The sequence below is a fragment of the Cyanistes caeruleus genome, chromosome 6 (assembly GCF_971803275.1).
Source record: "Cyanistes caeruleus chromosome 6, bCyaCae1.hap1.1, whole genome shotgun sequence".
In the NCBI taxonomy this organism is placed as follows: domain Eukaryota; kingdom Metazoa; phylum Chordata; class Aves; order Passeriformes; family Paridae; genus Cyanistes; species Cyanistes caeruleus.
Window position 1 is genome coordinate 64,977,404 of NC_141706.1, and position 12,718 is coordinate 64,990,121.

The 12,718-nt window shown below is 46.9% G+C and overlaps 1 protein-coding gene across 5 annotated transcripts in view; it reads right to left on the minus strand.

Moving 5' to 3' along the window:
• Positions 1-3,897: 3,897 nt before the first annotated feature.
• Positions 3,898-12,718, minus strand: part of TMEM260 (transmembrane protein 260) — a 33,833-nt gene continuing 25,012 nt past the window's right edge. For all 5 annotated transcript variants that reach the window (XM_086892389.1, XM_086892387.1, XM_086892390.1 and 2 more), the window contains 10 exons: positions 11,967-12,007; positions 11,553-11,636; positions 11,067-11,184; positions 10,654-10,829; positions 9,284-9,455; positions 7,938-8,086; positions 6,918-7,094; positions 6,133-6,186; positions 5,641-5,731; positions 3,898-4,542 (listed from right to left, as the gene is read on the minus strand). In XM_086892389.1, the coding sequence (XP_086748515.1) occupies positions 4,270-4,542; positions 5,641-5,731; positions 6,133-6,186; positions 6,918-7,094; positions 7,938-8,086; positions 9,284-9,455; positions 10,654-10,829; positions 11,067-11,184; positions 11,553-11,636; positions 11,967-12,007 (1,335 nt within the window). In that variant the 3' untranslated portion in view covers positions 3,898-4,269. The remainder of the gene's footprint in view (positions 4,543-5,640; positions 5,732-6,132; positions 6,187-6,917; positions 7,095-7,937; positions 8,087-9,283; positions 9,456-10,653; positions 10,830-11,066; positions 11,185-11,552; positions 11,637-11,966; positions 12,008-12,718) is intronic.

Consider the following 12,718-nt stretch of genomic DNA (forward strand, 5'->3'; position numbering starts at 1 on the left):
GTGCATCTCCCTGAGCCACATCTGCCTCCATCACTCTCTTTTAAAGAGCAAACACAAGTTGTCGATATCTTCATGAAAGACGAGCCAAATAATTTAGCAGTTTTCTCCCTTTTTTATATATATTATTTTGATATTTTTTTAAATACCACATCAAATCCCAATGGGATTTTGGGGGTTTTGTTTCAATGGCAAGGCAAAAATTTGCTGATCCTCCCCGTGGCGAAGTTACTTTCAAGTCAGTGAAAGTTCTTGGCCCGCAATGAAAAGTCTTTGCCAATTAGCGCTCAACAACTTCAATTCATCCCTCCTGGTTCAAGATGAGTAGGAACCTAATAAGGCTGTGATAAAAGGGCAAAAGGCACCGAGTACCCAAAGGGGATTAATGGGCTCTTCCATTTATTTGTCTTCCTAACAGCTGAACTGTTACAAGTATTGACGGTCTTCAAACGCCGGGCGCCGGGGTCTCCAATGGCCAACTCCAGCTCCTGGCCCCGAGGGGCGAGGGCTTCCCCCTGGGCGATGCCAAAACCAACAAAGCCCCGGGGATCAGGTAATGAAACTTCAGCTTTTCCCCCCTCCTCCTTCTTCTTTGAGATTTATTTACTGGCAGCTGACAAGGGGCAAATTCAGCTGGAATTGTGTAGTCAAGGCCCTGTCAAGCCTTCAGAGGCACCCTTATGTCGAATCACCTTCCTGACTGGCATGTCGCTGAAAAGCCCTCGGCGCTGGTCCTTAACAGCTCCCGACAGCACAAAGGACACTCCAGACAGATGCCTACATGGCATCCTGCAGCATTTTAAAAGAGAATTAGTGGTTTTAATTATGGTCGTCGTATGAAAGGAAACCATGCAAGCTCGGCAGGAGACCTTTGATCAAACCCTTTTGCTAGCACAATGCCGCGGAACTGTGACTATTCCTAGCAAGGGGCCTTTTCTCGCTGAATGACTCACCAGTGATCTTTGAATGCAGACAAGTTCCTCACCCTCCCTCTTCATTAGCGAGCATTTCTATACAGCCCCTATATAGTGCACCGAGTCTTGGAGCTATACAATGGGGGGGAAAAAAGAATCCCTACAGATTCTGGCCTCTACTTAGGAAGTGCTGAAGGACTCTGAGTGACTTTATTCATTAAAACAGGTTGCTATTAATTAACTGTCATAATAAAATAAAGAACTATTATTTGCATTTCTTAGTGCGCTCCCTTTAGTAATATGTATAAAAGATGCTTGTAACAAAAATGAATTTATAAGGGAGAAAAGACCCTCAGAAGTCTTTTTTCCCCTCTGCCCCCACCCCCTTTTTTTTTTTTTTTTCTTTTTTTTTTTTTAAGGTCTAGGCAGCAGGAGCCTGACTAATTATTAGGACCCGTTTTGCAAGAGAACAAATAGAGGTAAAACACAAATATGAAAGTAATTAGGAAATGCAAAATCCTGTTTACTTGGCAACCGATTCATGCAACTGAGACTAACGAAGAGCAAATCAGCTTTGCTTGTTTGATAAACTTCAGGGTGCCACCTAAGAGGAGCTGATAAAAATTAAACTCTGCCAGCATCCCTCCGCACCGCCTTTTAGCCAACAGACTCAGCAACATCCACACAGCGGCTCCGTCTGCGAGCACCAGCAAATCTCATTTGAACAGGTCCAGGGGGAGGAATTTTGGAAGTTCCATCAGTGCTAGGTATTTCCCCCCTCCATGGAATATCTTCTGCTGAACACCCAGCACAGACCCCTGCGTCTCACACGCGCAGGATTTATAAGGCGACAGAGCACATCAGCGGCAGGGTTCTGATTTTCTCCCTGAAAAAGGCATCACCGTCCTACTTCTCTTCACACCTGGGAAGGCTTTTGCCAGTGGTAAAGCCCTTTTTGTAGACACCACCACTATTTATTACAATTGAGGATGATACTTTATTCAGCACAGCCCCTCTTTTCTCCCGAGCAGATAACGGGATCCACAAAAGCTTCCAATTATTTCAAGACTACGCGGCTAAGGAGGGGCATCTAATCAAGATAAAGAAAACCCTCAGCTCAGTATATTTGCTTGAATGGATTTGCAATAATGCAGGTAACAAAAGCATTCAAAAATTGGATTCTGGATGCTTTTCTGCTGGGGGTGGAGGAGGGAAGGAGAAAGCCCTCCCTGAGAAAGCTGCACGGAGGAATGTGTGATATTCCCTCACTCTGTACAAACACTTCTGTGGGGATTGAGAGGAAGGAAGAGATTTAAGTGAGGCACAGCCGACCTGAAATGTAGTCAATTACAACACAAAGAGTTAAAAGGACACCCCTGAACTGCTCCTCTTCCCTCTCACCCCTCTGCTTTGTGGCTCTGCAACCCAGAAGCCACAGTTTTCCATCTTTTTATTGATCATTTCTCATCCGCTGTTCGTACAGGAATGGCTCACAGGAATTAACAGGGAATTACATATGCTACAAAAACAAATCAAGTGTGAGAGGATGAAAAGTAAAGGATGTTATTTTGCATCTGGAGTTAAGAGATTCCCAGACAGCAGCTTGATTTTTACATGGGAAGTATTCAAAGTTGGAAATCAGCACTTGGATTTAAAAGGATCTATTAGGAATAGTGGCCACATGTCCCTACACACACCTCAAACCCCAGACCAGCAGAGCATCCACCTGCAACACCCCTTGCTCCTGCCCCCATCCCAGTCTGCTCCAGAGATGATGTTAGATAATGTCATCTTTACAGAAGTACTTGTTTCTTCTCTGATAATTTTACCAGAAGAAATCCTGGCCTGGCAGCAATTTGTGAAAAACACTGAGCTATCATAAAACCACAGAATAACGTATGAAGTTTTAGATGAACAGAGCTTTGCAGGAACACCAGCAGAGTTTGGGGTCTGTTTCAAGTATTTGAAGTACTGTTAACTGACAAAATATTGAAAAACGCATTTTATGTCTTTTTTCTTGAAAAGAAGAAGCCGAGTTCTTGTTAACCCCAGAAGTCACTTTGCTGTTGGGGCAGATTGAAAAGCAGGGTGGATTTGCTTTTATAATAATTGATTGCTCAATTATGTTGGTTAAAGCCTCAACACCTCCAAAAGTGCACTTCTGGCATCCCCAGGAGCCACGAGGATGTGGCAGAGCAGATGGTGATTCTGGGCTCACACAGAAAGAGGCCACAGCATGGATGCCATGACCCATGGAGACAGCAGCATCCCAGGGGAGCTGCTCTTATATCCCATGTGAGGTCTCAGGACCATGGTCCCTCTGCCCCAGTGCAGGAGATGTCACACTGCTGCCAGCAGAGTCCCTCTGCAGGGGTAAATACACGAGTTGCTTGCTCAGGGTTGGAACTCTAAGCAATAGAGACCATCCCATCATAAAATCCCAAAGGAATGAAAGCAGCCATCCCTGAAAAGCAAGGGAGGCAGAAAAAAATGGGTTGGTCTCTACCCACCTCATTCCAGCAGGACATCCTGTCCTTCCAGCACCTAAAGGGGTTACAGAGAGCTGGAAAGGAACTGTTTACATGGGCATGAAGTGACAGGACTAGGGGGGAAGGCTTCAAAGGAGGGCAGGGTTAGACAGGATATTGGGAAGGAATATGTGAGGGTGGTGAGGCCCTGGCACAGGTTGCCCAGAGAAGCACCTGGAAGTGTCCAAGGTCAGGCTGGAAGGAGCTTGGAGCAACCTGGGATAGTGGGAGGTGTCCCTGCCCATGGCAGGGGTGGAATGAGAGGATCTTTAAGGTCCCTTCCAACCCAAACCATTCTGGGATTCTGTGATTATGATTCTGCAGTGCCCTTGGGCACAGGCACAGCCAGGGCTCAGAGCACATCCAAAACAGTGAATGACCAGGCTCCTGAGGGGGGCATCATCCCACAGCTCATCCTGCTGGAAACCCACCACAAAAACACCCAGACACAGCACAGCTAATGAAAAATGGCTTTAGGAAACCTCTTGGATCAGCAACAGAGGAAACAATAAAATGCTAAATACATTTTTACATCTAGAATGGATGCTGCACTCATAAAAAACATATATATTCACAGTTCAAGTTTATAGTTTTCTTGTAAAAGAAAACTCTCCTTTTTGAAACCCGCTATTTAGTGGTGAGCTTCTCCCCTACCCCCAAAAAAAGTTCATTTGGCAACAGAAATCAAACATCACTGTGTTCCTGCAGAGGGGATCACACCTGATTTCCTCTCTGCTGCCATTTCTGTCACCTTTTAAAACCCCTCTCACGCTGCCAAGAACTAATTCATATTTTAAGTCCCGGCTTCAACACTTCAGCAGGACCAGGCGCTACCCAGCTGCGCGCCTCAGCTCCGCCTTCCTTCTCCTCAGCCCCTGCAGCTCTTCCCGGAGGTGCTGCACAGCCTGCAGGATGTCCTGGCGCTGGGGATCATCCTCTGCCTTCTCAGTGTAGAGCAGGAAATGTTTCACAGCCTGGGAGAGCAGCGTTTCGGGATCCACGTCCCCCCGGCGGAGGCGCAGCATCCTCTCGCAGGCGATGGCGTAGTTCTTGTGCCAGTTCACCGGGTGATGGGGATGGGAGCTGACAATTTCTCTGTACGACTGTTAAAGGAACAAAGAAAGAGAAAAAGGAGAAAAAAAAAAAAAAAAAGGAGGTAGGGGCAGCAAATTAATTGAATGAAGTGGGAGCAACAGCTTTTAACAGTGCTACAAAACTGCCTGGAAAGAAGCAGATGCTATTTAGATGTCCAAGTCCAGAGCTGGAGTATTTCTGTAATTCGCTCTGTGTTTGCCATTCAGCAGCATGAATCAGAAATCCAAGGGGGGCTGAAATGTTTCCCTTCCAAGAGCAGCTGTTTGTTTAGAAACATTACAGATGATGGTGATAACCCCACGGCACATTATGTGCTTCCCCCAGAGAGGTGTTACACCAAGCTGGGGGAAAAAAGAGATTTAACTGCCGCGCCTGCGAGACATTTACTCAATATTTCAGGAGATCAGGACGTCTTCCACAGGACTTAAGCAGTCTGTTGACTTCAGTGGGAATATTCATAAGCTCAACAGCAGGCATGTGCCTGGGAACTTTGCAGAACAGCAAAAATCACAGCAAAACGGGCAAGAATTAAGGAAACTATTTGTTGATTCTCTGCTGGAGTATGAAATACTGCTCCTCTCTGCTGACACACACTGATCACTCTGTGCATCTGTTGGCATCTCAGGCAGTCCAGTATTTCCAGAGATACCTACACCAGCTTATGGGTGTTATTCTTTGGTGTGAAATGCAGCAGAATTAATTTGCAGTGAGAAGACTGTCGGATTTTACACTTGCTGGCTCAGACACACGACTGTGTAATGACAGAGGGGACAAGAGCATAGAGGGGACTTCAGGACAAGCAATCTCTTGGCATGGGTTTGCAGCCCAGCACAGACAACATAATTATAGCAGGAGCAGGGTGTTGACTGGTTTGCTTTTGGCATCCTCCATGACCGAGGGGGCAAGCAGGAATGGATAAAATCCCTGAACAAATCTCTTTGAATCGGCTATGCTCCCAGTTTGGATAAACAAGGGGAATGCAGATTACAGGGCCTGCATGGAAACACCCTATTTCCATGGACTCCAGAAATTTAAAAGAAAAGGGGGGGAAAAAAAATTATGATGGAGGCTGCAGGGGGGATTCCTAACCCAAATTCAGGACTTACAGTGTATGCAAATGTGTAAAGTTGTGATTTCATTTCTGCAGTCACACTGGCTGTTTCTGCTAGGTCAAAGATGAAGAAAGCTGTTTTCATCCTAGGAAAACAAGAAAAACTTCCATGTGGTAACTGCCTAATGCAACCAGCTCACATCATACATGGCTTCAACATATCCACCTGTGGGACAGCACACAGGAGCTCCAGTTAAACCATCAGTGATACAAATTTCTCTCCATAATCTATTTCCTCACTACATCCCAACCACCTTTGAGAGACTTTGAGCAGAACCTTTTGGTGAACAAAACAGCCACTTTCCTGAAGGCTTTGCTGGAGGCCTTGCACGCTTCATCTCATCCTGCCAGCCTTTTCCTTCTAAAGCTTGGCACATGTAGACCCAATAAGGCCATGGCCCATCAAGCTGCCTGCTTTGGTGTGTGTTTCCACACCAGTGAGCTGGCAGAGCCCACTGGCTGTTGGAAGAGAGCAAAGGAAAATTACCTGGCTTGCCACATCTCCTCGTTGGCAACAGCTTCCCAGGAAGAGGGGCTGAAACTAAACAGGAATGGAAACAAAATTCAGCCATCAGATCCACGTGGCTGGGTTTCACCCACCACAACCCTTCCAACCCAGGCAGCTACACACCTCCCAGGCAGCAGAAAACCTGTCATGAAGCCTGTGGCTCTGACAGCAGGAAATTCAGCTGATTCTCTGTCCTTCAAAGAACGTTGTTCCTCTCTCTCCATAGATGGAGCCTCTGGTATATCAGGTGTTTCACAGCATCCCAGTTCTCAAAGCCAGAGATGTTTTTTACCACCACAGGTCAGCCTATGACATTTAAACCTCTGGATGTCTCAGTAATTTTAGATCCTGATCAAATTTTAAGGTCTGAATTGGACTTCATAGTTGATTAGAGATGTCCTTGCTATTTTTTACACTATTAAAAATCACAGCTCATGGAATGGTTTGGGTTGGAAGAGACCTTAAAGACCACCTCATTCCAACTCCCTGCCACGAGCAGGGACACCTTCCACCATCCCAGGCTGCTCCAAGCCCCATCCAACCTGGCTTGGAACATTTCCAGGGATGGGGCAGCCACAGCTGCTCTGGGCTGTGCCAGCATCTCACCACTCTCACAGGGAAGAATTTCTCCCTGCTATCTCTCCAGAACACAAAACACTGAGATTATGGCTCCTGTTTAATTCCTGTAACACTGCAGCAGGTGTGGCAGTGCTGCTGGCAGAAAATGAGGAGCAGGAAGGAGCAGAGGCTCCTGTGCCTCATACCTGCCATAGTCCTCAGTCCAGTTATAGAGATTCCTTGTGAGACGAATCCACTCTCCTGGGTCAAACACAGCTCCAGAAGGAACCAACTTCTCACATGTACCCCAGGGCCAGAGCGAGTGGCTCCTTCTCCAGGTCGAGTCCCCTTCATGAAGACCTATGCATACAAATACTTCCTTACTGCCAAAAAAACCAACAGAGAGAGCAATGGTGAAGCCACCTCAGAGACTGAGGCCACCCCGTGTCCCTGAGCAAACCAAACCCCACCACACTGTGCAGCAAACTCGCTCATCCAGCACATCTCCCATCAGCACGGGCACGTTGTGGGGCAGTCTGGAAAACAGATGAATTCCCCATCTGGCATTGCCCATCTTGAGCAGCCAGCACAGCTGGCACATCCTGTCCCCTCTCCTGGACCTCCCAAACAGGCAGAAGCTGTAGGAGAAGCCCATTTCTCCCCACTGGCACCTGGCTGTGCTCCTGTGCCTCCCCACCCTCGCAGGGCTCACCCCAGCTAGTCTAAATGCAGATGCTATTCTTATTCGTGTGAGTATCTAATCCTTTCTCCACTCTTACTGAGCTATTTTTATATGATGATTATTCCTGGAATACATTCATTCTATGCTAATCAGTTGGCCACAATGTTCACAAAAGAGAAGCAGCAGCAATTTGCTCTCCAACCATCGTTGTTCTGAGTACACAGGAATGTTCCTATTCTCTGTGATGAATTGTATCAACAACAACAACAAAAAATCATCAGTAAACACTCTGCAGATCACCTTTTTTTCCTTCCTTCCTAAAAACCAAACCAACCACAAAACAACAGGCAATATTCTATCCGGATGGAGTTACTTTTGCAGAGATATTTTGCTTTAATTGCAAAAATAATCTCGCCACCGGGGAGGAAGTCAGTGGAGAAAATTGGTCTTTTGGATGCAAGCTGTTCCATAAACAATTTCAAGAGGCAAAAAAAAAAAGGTCAGAGATTTTAGGAAAGCTGTTACATATGAAAGAAATGCTTACTGTTTATTTACTTTGAGGAAACGATGGAGATTAAAGGCGAGTGTCCCGTCGGGTAATACTCCTTCCACAGGATTCCACCGGTCCCCGGGAAAATAAACGCCAGGTAAATGCTTTGCCAGCTTGGGTAAATACCATTCATAAGTCATCATCTGGAATAAAAGATATTATCACAACTACAAGAGGAATCTGAAGATTTACAATCCAAGAAATGGATTCTGCAGGAGTAATGACCATTTGCTCAGGGAAGTCATCACATCAGCAATGACACGGCTCCAGAGCACCAGGCTGGGTCACCATGGTCAGATTGGGTCACCATGGTCAGATTGGGTCACCAGACTGGGTCACCATGGTCAGACTGGGTCACCAGACTGGATCACCATGGTCAGATTGGGTCACCACAGTCAAACTGGGTCACCATGGTCACACCACAGCACCAGGCTGGGTCACCATGGTCAGACTGGGTCACCATGGTCACACCACAGCACCAGGCTGGGTCACCATGGTCAGACTGGGTCACCATGGTCACATCACAGCACCAGACTGAGGTCACCATGGTCACACCACAGCACCAGACTAGGTCACCATGGTCAGACTGGGTCACCATGGTCAGACTGGGTCACCATGGTCAGATTGGGTCACCATGGTCAGACTGGGTCACCATGGTCAGATTGGGTCACCATGGTCAGATTGGGTCACCACAGTCAAACTGGGTCACCATGGTCACACCACAGCAGCAGACTAGGTCACCATGGTCAGATTGGGTCACCATGGTCAGACTGGGTCACCATGGTCAGATTGGGTCACCATGGTCAGACTGGGTCACCATGGTCAGATTGGGTCACCATGGTCAGATTGGGTCACCATGGTCACACCACAGCACCAGATTGGGTCACCATGGCCACACCACAGCACCAGACTGGGTCACCAGTGCCTTCTGATCAGAGGCACCTGGTCCTCTCTCCAACACAAAGCAGCCACTGCTGGTAAGACACACAGCAGGGATTTGGTTAAACACCAAGAATTGGGTTTGGGGTTTGCCAACAAGTCAGAGACTCTTGTTGCAAAGACAGGTGTGAGGATGATGTGGCAGTGAAAGTGTGGGTGACCCATCCTGGAACATTTTTTTATTCCCTTTTCCCATTTCTCAGTGAAAAAGAAATGTGCACACCATGCTCCATCCCAGGGTTACCATAAACCTCTTTTTTTAAAAAAAAATCATTTTTATTTATTCATCACATCATGAGCTTTATTGAACAGAAAGTCCCTCTCAAGGAGATCAAAGAACAACTGAACTTTTGCTGCCCATGTTTAAACCTGCCTTTCTAAACAGCATTTTCTGGACATACCTCCTGATCCACTAAGGTGATATCTGGCCTCATGCCCTCACAATAATGAAGGTAACGAAGAGCATTGCCAGGCAAGTCTCCTCTCAGCAGGATCACTGCCCCTGTTGGCATGGAGGACAGCACATTCCTTGCAAACTTATCAACAACGTAGTTGTTGCTCTGATCACAAGTGCTGAAGAGGACAGATGAAAAACAGAATCTTAGAACCAGATATTTGCATGGCTTTGCAGAAGTTCAGAAGGATTTTATGCAATGGGCACCCACAGGGAAAACCCACCCTGGTCAGGCTAGAAACATCACAGAGTCACAGAATAGTTTAGGTTGGAAGGGACTTGAAAGTTCATCTCATTCCACCCCTCTGCCATGGGCAGGGACACCTTGAACTATCCCAGGTTGCTCCAAGCCCTGTCCAACCTGGCCTGGAACACTGCCAGGGATGGAGAGTGTCAATAACTTAATCACTACAACAACTTAGTATCTCCATTTCCAGAGAAACTGAGAGACAGAAACAAAGCATTGAAAGCACAGGCCCTCAGACAGCACCACCCACTACAGTTTCACCAAAATACACACTCACTGCCCACCCTCACCTTAATTCTGATTTCTCCTTAAATCTAAAACCTTACTAGTTGGTGCTGGAAGTGCCAGTACAACAATGGTTCTGTAGAGCATTTGAAATCCTCCTCATCCTTTAGTGTTTTAATTAAGATTGAAAAAGCCAAGATTTTGCAATATCAGGCAGAAGTAGATTTACATCACCTGAGGTTGGGTCCTTCTCATTACAGTGATGTGCACATACACAGGTATGGACCCAGAGGACACTTCAGGATAGGAGCTATGGCTGGCTCACCTATGGAGAAGCCTTTGGAAAAGGTGTGCCAAAAAAAGGATTCCTGAGGATGAAGTCTACACTTCCTTGGTCAGCCTGTACCTGAGCAGGACATTAGGAATCTATCCAAGTGACTGCACACAGTTATGGGATAGGGAAGCCCCAAACTACAGATAAATTCTTCCAAAATGGGAAAAATAAATAGAAAAAACCTCAGGGCACAAGGTAACCTGAAGGAAACCAAGAGAAGTTCAGGTCAAATGAATTCTGCAAACCTCCTTAGGAGACAAAGCAGAGATTTACAAGGTTTTTTAAGTAGAAGTTTACACATCTGTGGAGTTTTTTTCCTTCAACCTCTGTGACATCCCCATGTACAGCCTGGAGTTGGTGACTCTGAGGGAGATCAAACCAGGGAGTCCTGCAGGCTGTGACCAGGCAAGCTTAGGTAGGGTGTGAGAAGTGCCTTTCCCACTGCCAGCCGAGGACAGAAACCCCAGGAGCACCCCAGCCCACCCTGCGAGTTCCCAAGAGAACTTCTCACCTGTAATTCGCCCAAAGCTGAGCAGCAACGAGGGCAAGAGCAGGAAGCCACTCCAGGCATGGCAGCAGCCAGGTGCCCTCCAGCACAGTGCTCCTCCCAAGGCTGGCCAGTGTGGCCAGCCCCAGCCCTGCCAGCACAGCCACCACAGCACTGCTCTGCAGCCAGAACCGCTCCACCTAGGAGAGACAATCCCAGAACTGGCCTTGGCTTGGAAGGGACCATAAAGATCATCCCATTCCACCCCCATCTCACACCTTCCACCAGAACAGGTTGCTCCAAGCCCTGCCCAACCTGGCCTTGGAGCTGTATTTTGGCAGCTTCTGCAGCTTCAAGACAATTGTCTGCTCCTGGTCAGGTGGTTTTAAGGTTTTTTAAGTGTTTCTCTCAAAAATTAACATACCAGAACAACTTACCACGCCTAGAAACAGAGGCTTTGTAACATCTAAATTTGCTCTCCAAGCGAAGAAAAGGGAATAAAGGCAGAGCATTCCAGTGAACAGCCAGATCACAGATGACTTCTGATGCTTTTTCCTATTAAAAAAATAATGTATCATACCTGAGACATGATGAAAAACGAAGCAAAAATTGTATGTGCTTGAACTCCTTGCATACCAAAATGCATTTAGCACAAGGAGTTGATGAGTCTTTACCTTTGCCATTTATGAAACTTCTGTTTTCAAAGCACAAAACCATGAGGATTTCAGGAGTTTTAAGCTTGCCATCTACCAAGCCATGGGGTTAACCAGGAGAAAGGGATATTTTGCTCTTAATCATAGATGACCACAGCCAATTGCTGCAATTTCTGCAGCAGCAAGCAGAAGGCAAAGCGAGCTGCCCATGCAAGCAGTAAGAGAAAAAGTGCAAAAAATGCACATTGAAGCAAATATTGTTCAACTTACAGCACTGCTGGGCTCACACAGGCCACGAGTGCCAGGGCAAGGACGGGAGGGGAGAGCTCTGACTTCATCTGTGCCAGCTGGAAACTGTGGAGAAATTCAAGTGTGTATGTGTCACCCCCAAATCACCCCTTGCACTCCATTAAAGTGTCAGGAGAAGCAGGGAATAAGCACAACAGGACATATTCCCATTCTTCTGGGATTAAGTCTACCAGAAATGGAGACAAGAGTGGGTTATGTGGCAGGATTTTAAAGGGAAAATCACCAGGATGGGGGATCCAGTGTTTTTCCTTCAGTGGGGAAGACAGAGGGCAGGAATGCTGTCCCTCTGGACAGGATGAGGAGGGGAAGGACAGGAGCCAGGCTGGCCCAAAGGAGAGCAGCAGCAACAGGTTACTCTCCAGTGGTGTTACTCACAGCAGCAGCTCTCCCATACTGGATCCTGTCTCGGACTTGGCCTAAAATAAAAACAAAGGAAACCCATGAGGAACCCACACACTGATTTGGTATCACTGGGGCAAGGAAAGTCTTCTCATTTTCTGTTTGCAAGAAAGGCAACCTCTACTCAAACCTTGACTGCAAGATGTTCTCCCACATTCCTGTTTTATGTGATGCCACTGAAGGATTTACCCCCTGGGAAAATGTGTCTTCAAGGTGCTGACAACACATTATCCTGTGGTTAGGGCATGTCATATGGTTTAGCCATGATCTCTGCTGAATCATGGAATCATTTGGGTTGGAAAAGCCCTCTGAGATCATCGAGTCCAACCATTCCCCCAGCCCTGCCCAGCCCACCACTAACCCGGGTCCTCAAGTGCCACATCCACACATCATTTAAATCCCTCCAGGGATGGTGATTCCTCCACTGCCCTAGGCAGCCCATTCCAATTCCTGACCAATCTTTCTGTGTTTTTTTTTTTCCTAATATCCAATCTAAACCCCTCCTAGCACAACTTGAGACCGTGCCCTCTATCTTCATGTTGCAATTATTTACTGGGACATCTCCCCACAGCCTGAGACAAGCTCAATTCCTCCTTGCTCACCACACTTGCCCCTATCTCCTCTGCCCTGACAGAGGCAGAGATGTACAAAATCTGTGAGACAATGAGAATTTTTACTGCAGAGACCTGCAAACCACAGCACAAGTCTGAGAAAAAGACACACTGTGT